This window comes from Myotis brandtii, unplaced genomic scaffold (genome assembly GCF_000412655.1).
Source record: "Myotis brandtii unplaced genomic scaffold, ASM41265v1 scaffold900, whole genome shotgun sequence".
In the NCBI taxonomy this organism is placed as follows: Eukaryota; Metazoa; Chordata; class Mammalia; order Chiroptera; family Vespertilionidae; genus Myotis; species Myotis brandtii.
In genome coordinates this window covers 9,155-22,932 of record NW_005371695.1, presented here as the reverse complement: position 1 = coordinate 22,932, position 13,778 = coordinate 9,155, and the positions used below count along the sequence as shown (strand labels likewise).

The 13,778-nt window shown below is 38.1% G+C and overlaps 1 protein-coding gene across 2 annotated transcripts in view; it reads left to right on the top strand.

Annotated features, from left to right (window-relative positions):
• LOC102252095 (selection and upkeep of intraepithelial T-cells protein 8-like) overlaps positions 1 to 5,992 on the top strand; it is a 31,253-nt gene extending 25,261 nt beyond the window's left edge. For both annotated transcript variants that reach the window (XM_014532619.1, XM_014532620.1), the window contains exons 7-8: positions 4,476 to 4,598; positions 5,833 to 5,992. In XM_014532619.1, the coding sequence (XP_014388105.1) occupies positions 4,476 to 4,598; positions 5,833 to 5,921 (212 nt within the window). In that variant the 3' untranslated portion in view covers positions 5,922 to 5,992. The remainder of the gene's footprint in view (positions 1 to 4,475; positions 4,599 to 5,832) is intronic.
• The last annotated feature ends 7,786 nt before the right edge of the window (positions 5,993 to 13,778 follow it).

The window sequence follows — 13,778 nt, the reverse complement described above, 5'->3', positions numbered from 1 at the left end:
ATCAGGGGATTGGGGAGCTCCCCCCTATCAGGCACAGAGCAGGGCTGATCAGGGGGTTGAGGCGCCTTCCCCTGTCACACACAGAGCTGCAGGGCGATCAGGGGGTTTGGGCGCTGCCCCCTGTCACGCTGATCCCGGTGCCGGGAGCCTCGCTGCTCTGCTGATCCCGGTGCTGGGAGGCATATTACCCTTTTACTATATAGGATAGAGGCCTGGTGCATGGGTGGGGGCTGGCTGGTTTGCCCTGAAGGGTGTCCTGGATCAGGGTGGGGGTTCCCACTGGGGTGCCTGGCCAGTCTGGGTGAGGGGCTGAGGGCTGCTTTCAGGCTGGCGGTTGTTGACTGAAGCTTCCAACCGCTCCTTTTTTTTCTCTTTTTTTTATTTTATTCTGGGCCAGCTTTAGCTCTGGCTCTAGCTCTGAGGCTTCGTATCTGGTTTGTTTGCCGTTCTATAATCGAAACAATGTATAACTTCAGCTCTGAGATCCCGGCAGGCTGAAAGCTGGTTTCTGGAGGTTTGTTTAGCTTCTTATTTGCAACATAGTACATAGTTGCTTAGAGTTGCAACTCAGAGGCCGGCAAGTTAGGCGGGGAACGTTGGCGTCTGCAGTCACTGGAGCAAGTGAGCCTCCCTGCTTGCTTCCAGCTGCCTGGCTGCCGGCAGCCATCTTGGCTGACAGTTAATTTGCATAAGGATATGCTGATTAGCCAATGGGAAGGGTAGCGGTCGTACGCCAATTACCATGTTTCTCTTTTATTAGTGTAGATACTGGTTTGATCTAATCATGTGGGAAGTGGTTCTGTCTTTTCTGTTTTGGGAGAGTTTGTGAAGGAATAGTATAAATTCTATGAATGTTTGGTAGAATTTACATGTGAAGCCATTGGAGCCTGAGCTTTCCTTTGTGGAGAATTTTTTAACATATGAATTCAGTTTTTTACATGTTATAGGCCTATACATGTTTTCTTTTTCTTCCTGAGTCAATTTCACTGTTTGTATCTTTCTAGAAATTTGTCTAATTTATGTTATCTAAATTTTTGGTATTCATTTCTTCATAATATTTCCTTACAATCCTTTTATTCCTGTGATCTTGGAAATGATGTCTCCCAGTTTAACTCCTGATTTTAGCAATTAAAATATTTTTTTCTTTTCTTTCTTATCTTAATAAAGTTTGTTAATCTTCTTAAGTAATCCATTCTTGGTTTTACTGATTTTCTCCATTATTTTTCTATTATCCATTTTATTTATTTCTGCTTTAATTTTTATCATTTCCTTCCTTCTGTCTGCTTTGATTATAGTGTGCTTGTCTTGCTTCAGTGTCTTATGGTATAAAGTTAGGTTATAGATTTGGGATTTTTCTTTCTCTTTAATATAAGCATTTATAATTATAATTTTTTCTCTAAGAGCTGCTTTATATGCTTCCCATACATTTTGTTATGTTCTATTTTTATTTTTATTCTTCTGAAAGTATTTGTAATATCTTATGTGAAGATGTCAGGTTTCTTTTTGCTGCTTATAGTAAAACTCATGGCCCAGTGCATGAAATTCATGTATGGGGGGCGGGGGTGTCCCTCAGCCCTGCCTGCACTCTCTCCAATCTGGGACCCCTTGGGGGATATCCTACTGCCGATCCCCTGTGGGCCTAAACCAGCAGTCGGACATCCCTCTCACAATCTGGGACTGCTGGCTCCTAACTACTCACCTGCCTGCTTGTCTGATTGCCCCTAACCACTCTGCCTGCTGGCCTGCTTACCCCCAACTGACCCTTTCTGGCCTGATTGCCCCCAACTACCCCTCTGCCAGCCTGCTTACCCCCAACTGCCCCTCCTGCTGGCCTGCTCGCCCCAATTTCCTACCCATGCTGACCTGCTTGCCCCCAACTGGCCCCTCCTGCTCACCCCTAACTGCCCCCCCATCAGCCTGATCACCCCCAACTGCCCTCCCCTCCTGGCCTGATTGCCCCTAACTGCCTCTTCCTCGGCCCTGCCACCATGGATTTGTCCGGAAGGATGTCCGGAAGGTCTCCTGGTCTAATTAGCATATTACCCTTTTATTAGTATAGATGTGAGAGGGGGAAAATGATTGATGTAATAACTGTTAAACAAAAAGGAACCAGAACTTGATGATGTGGCAAGTTCTCAGCAATTCAAATGATAAAAAAATAAAATGCTAAAATTAGGACAGTCACTATTAGTAAAGTGTGCTCTAGATAGAAAGCCTAGGGTGTGTTTGGAAAATCTTTTGCTGAAGTCTTGGAGACATAAAAAAAAAATGGAAGAATAAAAAAAAAATCAGAGTATTCAATCATGCAGAGGATTGCACACTTAGATTATATTAGATGTGTGATTCATGGATATCTTCAGCAATATCAGCAGAACTAGCAATAAATATTATATTATCCTGGAAACATCTGTTGAGGGATCTCTTATATAATAGAGTTTGTCCCTGTGACATAAACAGAAAAACCTCAAGGCACTTGAGAATGTTATACCAGCAGAAAAACTGCCAACTTGTACTAACCGGGTCAAAAAGATAAAATGAAAGAAGACTTGAATTTCCAAAATTTACTGACAGAAAACAAGATAATAAAACTCTAAGCTGAAAACAGATATTACTGTCCTATGGCCACTGTACCAATTTACCACAAACTTAGTGTCTTAGAGCAACACAGGTATCACTCAGCTGAATCCAAGGTGTCACAAAGGCTGTGCATCCTTCAGAGGGTCTAGGAAAATTCCATTCCCTTGTCTTTTACAGCTTCTAGAGCTTCATCCTTGCATTCCTTGGTTCATGGCCCATTCCTCCATCTTCAAAGCCAGCAGCATAGCATCTTTAAATCTCTCTCTGCTCTATCTTCACATCCTCTTCTCTGTGTGCAAAATAAACTGCCTCTCTCTTATAAGGGTACTAGTGATTGCACTGGGCCCACCCAGATAATTTAGAATAATGTTCCCACTTTAAGATCCTTAAGTTAATCACATCTGCAAATACTCTTTTACCACATAAGGTACCATGGATTAGATATTTAATATCTTTGGAGTCCATTATTCAACCTACTGCCATATACTAACCATTATGAAATTGGAATAAGGACTCCAGGCCCAGAGGCCAGAGCCATGTGGCCTAGAGAATTATCCCCAGGACTTGAAACCTAATGGAGTTTGCCCCATAGAAATTTGAAATTGTTTGGTCGTAGTAACTACATTTTTTCTTCTCATTTTATCTTAATTTCAATGGAATGGTTTTCCTATGCCTATTGCACCATTATACTTTAGAACAAATCATTTATTCTAATTTCACAATTCATGATGAAAAGGAATTTTACCCCAAGGTAGATTATACTCAGAGCCTCACTTATCTACCTCCAAAGTTATTTAGTTTGTTGGGCAATTTCAGTTCTTTGTAGTTGTAGCACTTAGGTTCCATTTCCATGCTGATTTGCGAGAGTCCACGGCCAGCGTGGCTTTCACGGGTTCAAAGACTTGGAGGGAGGGCTGATGCGTAAATGATACACACAAGACGGAATATTAATTTTTATAATTACCGGGGGAACCAGAGAATAACTCAACTAAAGAAGTCGAGTTCTCCCTGTTGCTCCTTTCCCAGCTGCTTTTATTAGCTAGAATACACAATTGCCTTTAGGAATGCAAACAGACATATCAATGGTAATGTTTAGCAAACAGTAAGATTGCCAGGTCTTGGGGGAGTTTGCTTTAGGCCATTGAGTCAGCAGCAGGTAATAAAACGTAGATATTCATCCTGTGAATATCAAAAGGAGTCCTGGTCAGCCTTCTGCCAGACTCCTCACATTTATATCAATTACTGTTGATCTTGGTCATCAGCACTGATTATCAGCAGAAGGACTAGAGGCTGTCTGGATTTCACTTGCTTTTTATGATGCTCTGCCAATAATGGTGGATCAAGTTCCTCTCAGCATTTGGAATCTCTGACTTCTCCTTCTGCCACATATTTCTGACTGCAACCAGAGAAAGTCTCTGCTTTCTTGGGCTCATGTGATTAGATTTGCTCCACCTAAATATTCCTGAAAAATCTTCCTATTTTAAGGTTTATAACCTTCATTATATCTGCAAAATCTCTTTTTCCATGCAGTGCAAGTTATTCACAGGTTCCAAGGATTGGGATACAGGAATCTCTGGGGGGTGCATTCTGCCTATGATAATCTTTTTCATCCCCAAAGATCCACATCTCTCCCAAACACAAAATCTATTCTACTCATCCAAGTTTCATCTTATTAGAACATCAACTCAAAATTAATAATAAGAAGATAGAATATTAAAGTCTATTTTATATAGTTGTTATGAGGATTAATTGGATTAGTCAATTTTAAGTAGTAAAATGATGGTTTTTTAAATACTAAATTATCAGTACAAGAAAATTTACCAAATGTTGGTTCTTAAATATTCTCTTCCCCCTTGTTCTCAGTTTAATTAATTTTCTAATTTTTACACCTTTCACAGTTTCTATTTCAGATCCTTTCTTTTCTTTGTATAATGACTGGATATGGTATATGGCAAAGATGGTAATAATTCTGATGGGATTTTACATTGTGCTTATCACTGCTTTATACTTCACAGTAAGAGGTAAGTGGTCGGGGTTAATCATGACTCTATCATTTTTCCAGCACACATTTATATTCCAGTCCCTGTAAGGCCCCACTTTCTGCCTGGTTATTAGCCCAAAGTTCATCCTCTTTTCAAAGAGAAAACAAAATAAATCTCAAATTATGTTTTGTCAAGTTATACATTTATATACTAAGGTTAAGTTATAGTATCACAATCACAGAGTGACTCTGCTTCTGCTCTGACCTTCAGCTAGTAATACACAAAATCATAGCTGTACTTCTCAGATTTTTTACTGTCCTGCAACATGTAGGTCAATTTTTATATTGGCATCTATATCTCTAGCACCCAAAGAGAGAGCACTCCAAGCTCATGTTGTGACATTGCTGTTCACATAGATTGATTTATCCAGCTCTTATGTTATTCTGTTCACTAAAAATTACTAAGACTTGATTCAACTTTGACATTGTTTAATTGTTCACTCTGTCTCCTTGAATTAATTTTACCATTTCTCCACTTTTTTTTTTCCAGCCAGGAATACCAATAGGTAGAAAACTAAAAATTCTTATGATTTTTTTAGCCAAGATTTTTATATGAATGAGAGCCAATAAGTGTTCAGATATATAATTTTCCCCTAACAACTTCCTATAAGTGAATTGAAATTCATAAAACCATAAGTAATTCCTATAGCTTTCTTGACATAATTTTCTTAAATGAACATAGTATTAAGTGGAGAGTGAACATCTTATTTGTATCATTAGATGTTAGAAGAAACAATAACAGTATATGGGATTCTAATGAGTAATTGTGTTTTTAGCCCACAATTTTACCTATTCTAAATAATTTCTTATAAGAACAAAAAAATAGTCAAGGATGTAAAGAATTTACTATTACCATAGATTATATAAAAAGTATTTAAGAAAAAATTTCAAACGACAATGAGAATATGTAAAAAATTACATGAAAAACTAATATATAAGAAATAAGTAAAACAATTTGATCAATAAAATATTAATTTAAAAATACTTAGTGTTATAATAGTTGTTAATATAATGATTAAGTGAATAATGTAATAATATATTAATAACCTAGTACTGAAAACCAATGCCTGCTAATATGACAGAAAGTGAAACAACCAGAGATTATTCTGGAAGTAATAACAAAATATTAATGACATGTTCCTGGTAAAAAAGGAAAAGAAACAAAGAAAAACCTTGAATCTGATTAAATTTCTATTTTAACTTCTAATTTGTAGGGCATTTTAAAAAAATGAAGAATATATGGAAAAAATCAACAGAGATGCAATCAGCAAAATGTAGACATGGAAAGCACTACAAGAAATGATCCAAGTTCTTCAATAAATGTTGCAAGAAAATAAAATGAGAGAAACAGAAGATTAGCTCTATTGTTTTATAACTAAAAATATATCAATGAATTACAACTTGTACATATATTTGTTTTTATAAATATGTTTTTATTGACTTTAGAGAGGAAGAAAGGGAGAGGGAGAGAGAAATAGAAACATCAATGATGAGTGAGAATAATCAATCTGCCTCCTGCACACACACACACACACACACACACACACACACCTACCCCCACTAGGGATCAAACTCACAACCCTGGCATGTTTATCCTGACCAGGAATTGAACTGGTGACCTTTTGGTGCATTGAACGACACTCAACCAACAAAGCTGCACCAGCCAAGGCAGTACATATATTTGGATGTCTATTTAAACCAATACACTATTAAACAAAAATGATGAAACCATAGCCAAACTGATCAAGAAAAAATATTTCCCAAATAAATAAAATGAAAAATTAAAGAAGAAAAATTATATCCAACAGCACAGAAAGACAAAGAATCATTAAAGAACACTATGAACTATTATGTGCCAACAAGTGGACAAACTACAAGAAGTGTATTAATTTCTAGAAGCATACAACTTTCCAAGACTGGACAAGGAAGAAATAGCAAATCTAAGAAGACTGATTATTAGCTATGAAATTGAAACAGTAATAAAAAAATACTCCCACAAACAAAATTCCAGGACCAGACAATTTCCTTTTTAATCTAATCCCAAAAATTGAAGAGGTGGGAATGCTTCTAATTCATTCTACAAAGCCAGCATTACCATAAAACCAAAACCAGACAAACACATTATCAAAACAGAAAATTAAAGTCCAATATCCTTGATGAGCATAGATGCAAAAATCCCCATTAAGGGGCTTGCAGGAGGCAGCCAATCGATGTTGCTCTTGATGTTTCTATCTCTTTATCTTTCTCCCATCCTCTTTTTGAAATTAATAAAAACATATTTCTAAAAATTCTCAACAAAATATTAGCAATATGGATTTAACAATACATTAAAAGGATTATAGGGAGGGGACAGGAAGAGATTAAAGAACTTATATGCATATATGCATAACCCATGGACACAGATAATAGTGTGGTAGGCAGGAGAAGGGGGCTTAGGCAATGGAGGGGGGCAATGGGTGTGAAAAGGGGACATCTGTAATACTTTCAACAATAAAGATAAATTAAAAATATTTTTTAAAAAGAAATGAAATACAAATAAGAGGATTATACACTATGCCCAGTGGGATTTATCCCAGGAATACAGAATTCTTTAACATTCATAAATCAATCAATATGACACATCACATCAACAAAATAAAAAAATCATATGATCATCTCAATATTTGCAGGAAAAGCATTTGACAAAATTCAGCATTCTTTTATAATAAAAATTCAACAAAGTGAATATACAGAGAACATACTTCAACATAATAAAGGTGACATATGACAAACCCACAGCTAATATCATTACTCAATGGTAAAAAGCTGAAAACCTTTTCTCTAAGATGAGGAACAAGATAATGATGCCCATTATCACCACTTCTATTCACCATAGTATTGGAAGTCATGACACAACATTAAGACAAGAAAAAGAAATAAATGGCATCCAAATTGGTAAGGAAGAAGTAAAATTGTCACTATTTGCAGATGACATTATACTATACTAGAGGCCCGGTGCACTAAATTCATGCATGGAGGTAGGGGGTCCCTCAGCCTGGTCTGCACCCTCTTGCAATCAGGACCCCTGAGGGGATGTCTGACTGCTGGTTTAGACCCCATCCTTGCGGGCCTAAACCAGCAGTCATGGGATCAGGTCTGAACTGGCAGTCTGACATCCCTCTCGCAATCTGGGACCACTGGCTCCTAACTGCTCACCTGCCTGCCTGCCTGATTGCCCCTAACCCCTCTGCCTGCCTGCCTGATCGCCCCTAACTGCCTCTCCCTCACCACTGCTCCCTTTCTCCCCCCGCCCCCCGCCACGGCTTTATCAGGATGGACATCCAGAATGGCATCCGGAAGGTTGTTTGGCTGTCTGATCTAATTAGCATATCACACTTTCATTATTATAGATATAGAAAACCATAAAGACTCTACCAAAAAACTGTTAGAACTAAAAAATGAATTCAGTTAATTTGCAGAATACAGAATTAATGAATAGAAATCTGTTGCATTTCTATATACAAATAATAAATGATTAAAAAAATAAATTAAGAAAACTATTCCATTTACAATTGCATCAAAAAATATAAAATACCTAGGAATAAATTTAACCAAAGAGTTAAAGACCTGTACTCTGAAAACTATGAACACTGAAGAAATTAATTGAAGAAGATATAAATAAATGAGAGGGCATTCCATGCCCATGTATTTGAAACATTAATATTTTTAAATGTCTTTACTATTTAAATAAATATACAGACTTAACACAATCTCTATTAAAATACCAATGGCATTCTTCTGCTAACTAGAACATAATCATAAAATTTATGTGAAACTACAAAACACTCTGAATAGCTAAAGAAATCTTGAGAAAGAATGTAGTGATCAATATCACACTCCCAGATTTCAAATTATACTACAAACTTACAATAATCAAAACAGTGCGGTACTGACATAAAAACAGATATACTGCCGAAACTGGTTTGGCTCAGTGGATAGAGCATCGGCCTGCAGACTGAAAGGTCCCAGGTTCGATTCCGGTCAAGGGCATGTACCTTGGTTGCGGGCACATCCCCAGTGGGAGATGTGCAGGAGGCAGCTGATGGATGTTTCTCTCTCATCGATGTTTCTAGCTCTCTGTCTCTCTCCCTTCCTCTCTGTGGAAAATCAATAAAAAATATATTAAAAAACAAACAAACAAACAAACAAAAAACAGATATACAGATCAATGAAATAGAATAGAGAGCCCAGAAATAAATCCTCACTTATAAGGTCAATCAATCTAAAACAAAGCATGCAAGGATATACAATTGGGTAAAGGCAGTCTCTTCAATAAATGGTGCTTGGAAAACTGGACAGATATATGCAAAAAATGAAACAGGTGCTTTCTTACACCATATCTATAATAATAATAGACAAACATGGTAATTGACCATACCTTTGCTATGCCTCCCATTGGCTAATCAGCATGATATGCAAATTAACCGCCAACAAAGATGGCGGCTAATTTGCATACTGCAGGCAGGGCGGGCCAGCAAGAGCCGCATCTGAGCCCCCGTGTGCGGCCCTGGGTGGCGGGGCTTGGCTACACGATTGGCCCGAGGAAGCCCTATTCTTGCAGGAATCCTTCTGCAATGGGCTTCTAGTACAAAATAAATTCAAAATGGATTGAAGACTTAAATGTAAGACCTGAAACCATAGACGTCCTAGAAGAAAATATGTGCATTACCTTCTTTGACATGGATCTTAGCAATGTCTTTTTGGAAATGTCTCCTCAGATTAGGGCAACAAAAGAAGAAATAAACAAATAGGACTACATCAAACTAAAAAGGTTTTGTGCAGTAAAGGAAATCATCAACAAAATGAAAAGAAAACCTACTGAATGGGGATATATATTTACAAATAATATATCCTATAATGAATTAATATCCAAAATATATAAGGAACTCATACAACTTAATATAAAAAATACCAAACAATTTGATTTAGAGATGGGCAAATGACTTGAATAGACATTTCTCCAAAGAGGACATACAGATGGTCAATAGACATATAAAAAGATTCTTAACATAACTAATCATCAAGGAAATGCAAATCAAAACCACAATAAAATACCACCTCATACTTATCAGAATGACAATTATCAAAATATCAACAAATGCTAACAAGGATGTGGAGAAAAGGGAAAGTTTATACACTGTTGGTGGGGTTTTAAATTGTTGTATACATTATGTAAAACAATATGAAGATTCTGCAAAAATCTAAAAATAGAGCTGCCATATGAGCCAGCAATACCACTTTTGGTATTTATTTAAAAACCAAAGAAGCAAACAGACTAATTAAAAAATGATATATGCATCCCTTTGTTCAATGCAGCATTATTTACAACTAGAGGCCCGGTGCATGGAATTCGTGCACTCAGGGGGTCCCTCAGCCCAGCCTGTGCCCTCTCACAGTTGAAAACACTAGTGATTTACAATGAATGCACAGCCGCCTTGAGGGCGTCTCCTCTAATGCCTCCCAGGTAGAATAGGCTAGTTTCACACTTTGTTTAAAGTGGGGGCGGGGGGGGGGGGGGGGTTTGGTCTCTCAGCCCAGCCTGCACCCTCTCCAATCTTGGACCCCTCAGTGGGATCGGGCCTAAACCGGCAGTCGGACATCCCTCTCACGATCCAGGACTGCTGGCTCCCAACCGATTGCCTGCCTGCCTGCCTGATTGCCCCTAACTGCCTCTGCCTGCCACCCTGATCACCCTCTAACCACTCCCCTGCCAGCCTGATGGACACCTAACTGCTCCCCTGCCAGCCCAATCACCCCACTGCCCTCCCTTGCCGGCCTGGTCACGCCTAACTGCTCTCCCTTGCCAGCCTGGTTTCCCTTAACTGCCCTCCCCTGCTGGCCTGGTCACCCCCACCTGCCCTCCCCTGCAGGCCTGGTTACCCTCAACTGCCCCCCCCCACCAGCCATCTTGTGGTGGCCATCTTGTGTCCACATGGGGGTGGCCATCTTTGAACACATGGGGGCAGCCATCTTGTGTGATGGTCAATTTGCAAATTACCTCTTTATCATATAGGATTTTTGTATATGATGGTGTCCTCTTTTATTCCTATGTTCTACCCAGTTAAGTCAGTGCTTGTGTCTCTTCTATTCTTGGAAGTTTCAAGCTACCTTTTTCTCTACAAACTCAGCAGGGTTCAAGAAAAGTTATGATTTTGTTGATTATCCAGCTTTTCTTTGGTGTTAGGCTTGGAGCAACACTCCAAATTTATTGATCCCAAGCAGAAGCCAAAAATCTAATTCAACACTGAATTTGGATGGGAGGAAATTATAAATTTTGATGAGGTTTTTATTCATCATTATATATAGATATATAGACATATAGACATATAGTTAGATATAGATATAGATATAGATTATTGATTTCAGAGAGGAAGGGAGAGGGAAAGAGATAGAAACACCAATGATGAAAAAGAATCATTGATCAGCTGCTTCCTGGGGATTGAGCCTGCAACCTGGGCATGTGCCTTGACTGGGAATGGAAACCATGAACTCCTGGTTCCTAGGTCAATGCTTAACCACTGAGCAACACCAGCCTGGCCATCATTCTTCTCCTTTGAGGTTATGCCTATGTGACCAACCTAAGAAATAACTGAAGATCATATAAACCCTCCTACACTGTTTAGAGCAGAGTTTTCCCATTAACCATGATGAAACTCTGGCTCTGTAAACAGAGAGTGAAAGCAAGAGTTCTCATTACCTTATGCAGCAGATGGAGATAACAGCACATGAAGCCACTTCTTTGCAAGATGAAGCTTGTTCTTCCTAGCAGTGCAGTCCCACACTCAGAACTAGAGAATAACAATAGTAGAGCTGATAGGATTTGGAATACTCCCAATACCCTCCCCAATAGCCACAATTGAGAAAACTTCATTACTCTGCCTCTCAAATGCTTCCTGTAAAAGCCTTCAAAATTTGTAAGTGTGTGTCAGAAATATCCATTAGCTATGGAGACATAGTTTTTAACAATTCAATCATCTCAGGGAGCTTTAGAACTTACCAATGGCATCTAAAAATAAAACAGAACATAAAGAAATCGAATAGAATGATGGTTACCAGGGGTGAGGATTTGGGGAATCAGGGAGATGTTGTTTAAGGGTGAAAACTTGTAATAGTAGATAAATAAGTTCTGGAGATCTAAATGTACAGCACAGCTATTATAGTCAAAACTGTGCTATAAACTTCAAAGTTCCTATGAGACTGTATCTTAGTCACTCTTACCACAAAAAGGAAATGACAATTGTGAGATGGGGTAAAGGTGTTAGCTAATGCTATGGTGGTAGTCATATTGCAATATATAAATGCATCAAATCAACATATGTCTTAAATTTATATCAATATGTCAATCATAGTTCAAATTTTGTAAAAGAACATCACTATAATGAGAGATGCAAAGTTAAAATGAAAACAATGAAGTCTGTAAACGAGTTAACAGTTTTAAAAGATGTATATTCATAAGTGGAATACTATTCACCCATAAAAAGGAGTGAAATACTGATACCTGTTACAACATGGGTGAACCTTGAAAGCATCTTTGCTAAGTGAAAGAAGCAGGTCACAAAAGCCACATACTGTATGATTCCCCTGATATGAAATGTCCAGAATTGGAAGATCAACAGAAAAGGTCAGTGATTGCAGGGATGGAGGGAGGGGGAAATTGGGAGACACAGGTTTCTTTTTAGGGTGAGGAAAATATTCTGGAATCAGATAGTGATGATGGTTGTACAACACTGTGAGTATACTAAAAACCACTGACTTGTACACTCTTAAATAGTAAATGTTATGTTATATGAATTTATTCTCAATTAAAAATTGATACAAATAAATAAATAAATAAATAAATAAATAATGTCAATGGCATTCCCCACTCCAAAGCTGCTCTAAAATATTCCCTGGTTGATTCAAATGTGTGGTCTTGAGAGCCTGATACAGAGACATATCGGAATTGCAAGGTGGATGTTCTATTGAGACAGAGGAGTCCCTGCCCTCTGGAGAGGGGATCAAAGATGAACCCATGAGCTCTAGACCCAAAACCTACTGAGGATTTAATGTACATTCAAATCAATTTGTTCCAAACCAAACTTATTCACAACCACCACATTTTACTCTCATGTTTAAAATTGCTCTCTTCCCTTAAGCCATATCTCAAGAAATATTCTCTCCATTCCTCTGATCAATTAAATGCTGAACTCTGAAAGTCTTTATTCCCCTCAACTCCCTCATTCCATACATTTTACTTATCAATTCCACATCCTAAATAGATCTCAAAATCTTTCTAATTAAGCATTGACTGCTCTACCACGACTTTAAGTTTTCATTGTACTTGTCCCTGATTATTGATTTACATATGTATATGTGTATATGTTTTTATCTCACATATGTCCATATGTACTGTTTAGTCCACATGTCTGCGTATACATAAACATAGTCAAATGTGTACTACAGACATATATATACATACTATATATACATACTATAGGCCCAGTGCATGAAAATTCATGCACTCAGGAGGCCCCTAGACCAACCTGCATCCTCTCACAGTCTGGGACCCCTCGGGGAATGTCCACCTGCAGGCTTAGGCTCACTCCCCAGGGTGCTGAGGAGGCGAGAGAGGCTCCCGCCACTGCCACTGCACTTGCAGCATCAGCCTGGCTTGTGGCTGAGTGGAGCTCCCCCTATGGGAGTGCACTGACCACCAGGAGGCAGCTCCTGCATTGATTTTCTGCCCCCTGGTGGTCAGTGTGCATCATAGCAACCAGTCATTCCTGGTTGTTCCACCTTTAGGGTCAATTTGCATATTATCCTTTTACTATATAGGATATCATCATTTACACATATACAGTGGTGGGCAAAAGTAGGTTTATGGTTGTGATACAAATAAATAATACAATAATTAGTAAATAATAATACAAGAATAAGCTGTTTTGTGTACTCACAACTGTAAACCTACTTTTCCTGCCCCTGTATATTGTACATATATACACCATTAGGATATGTATGCATGTGCAAAAATATATATGACATATATTTATATTTATGCAAGCATATATGCAAAAAGTATAATTCTTTATAAATATATACATATATGTACACATATGTTTATGCTTACATATGTAGCTATATA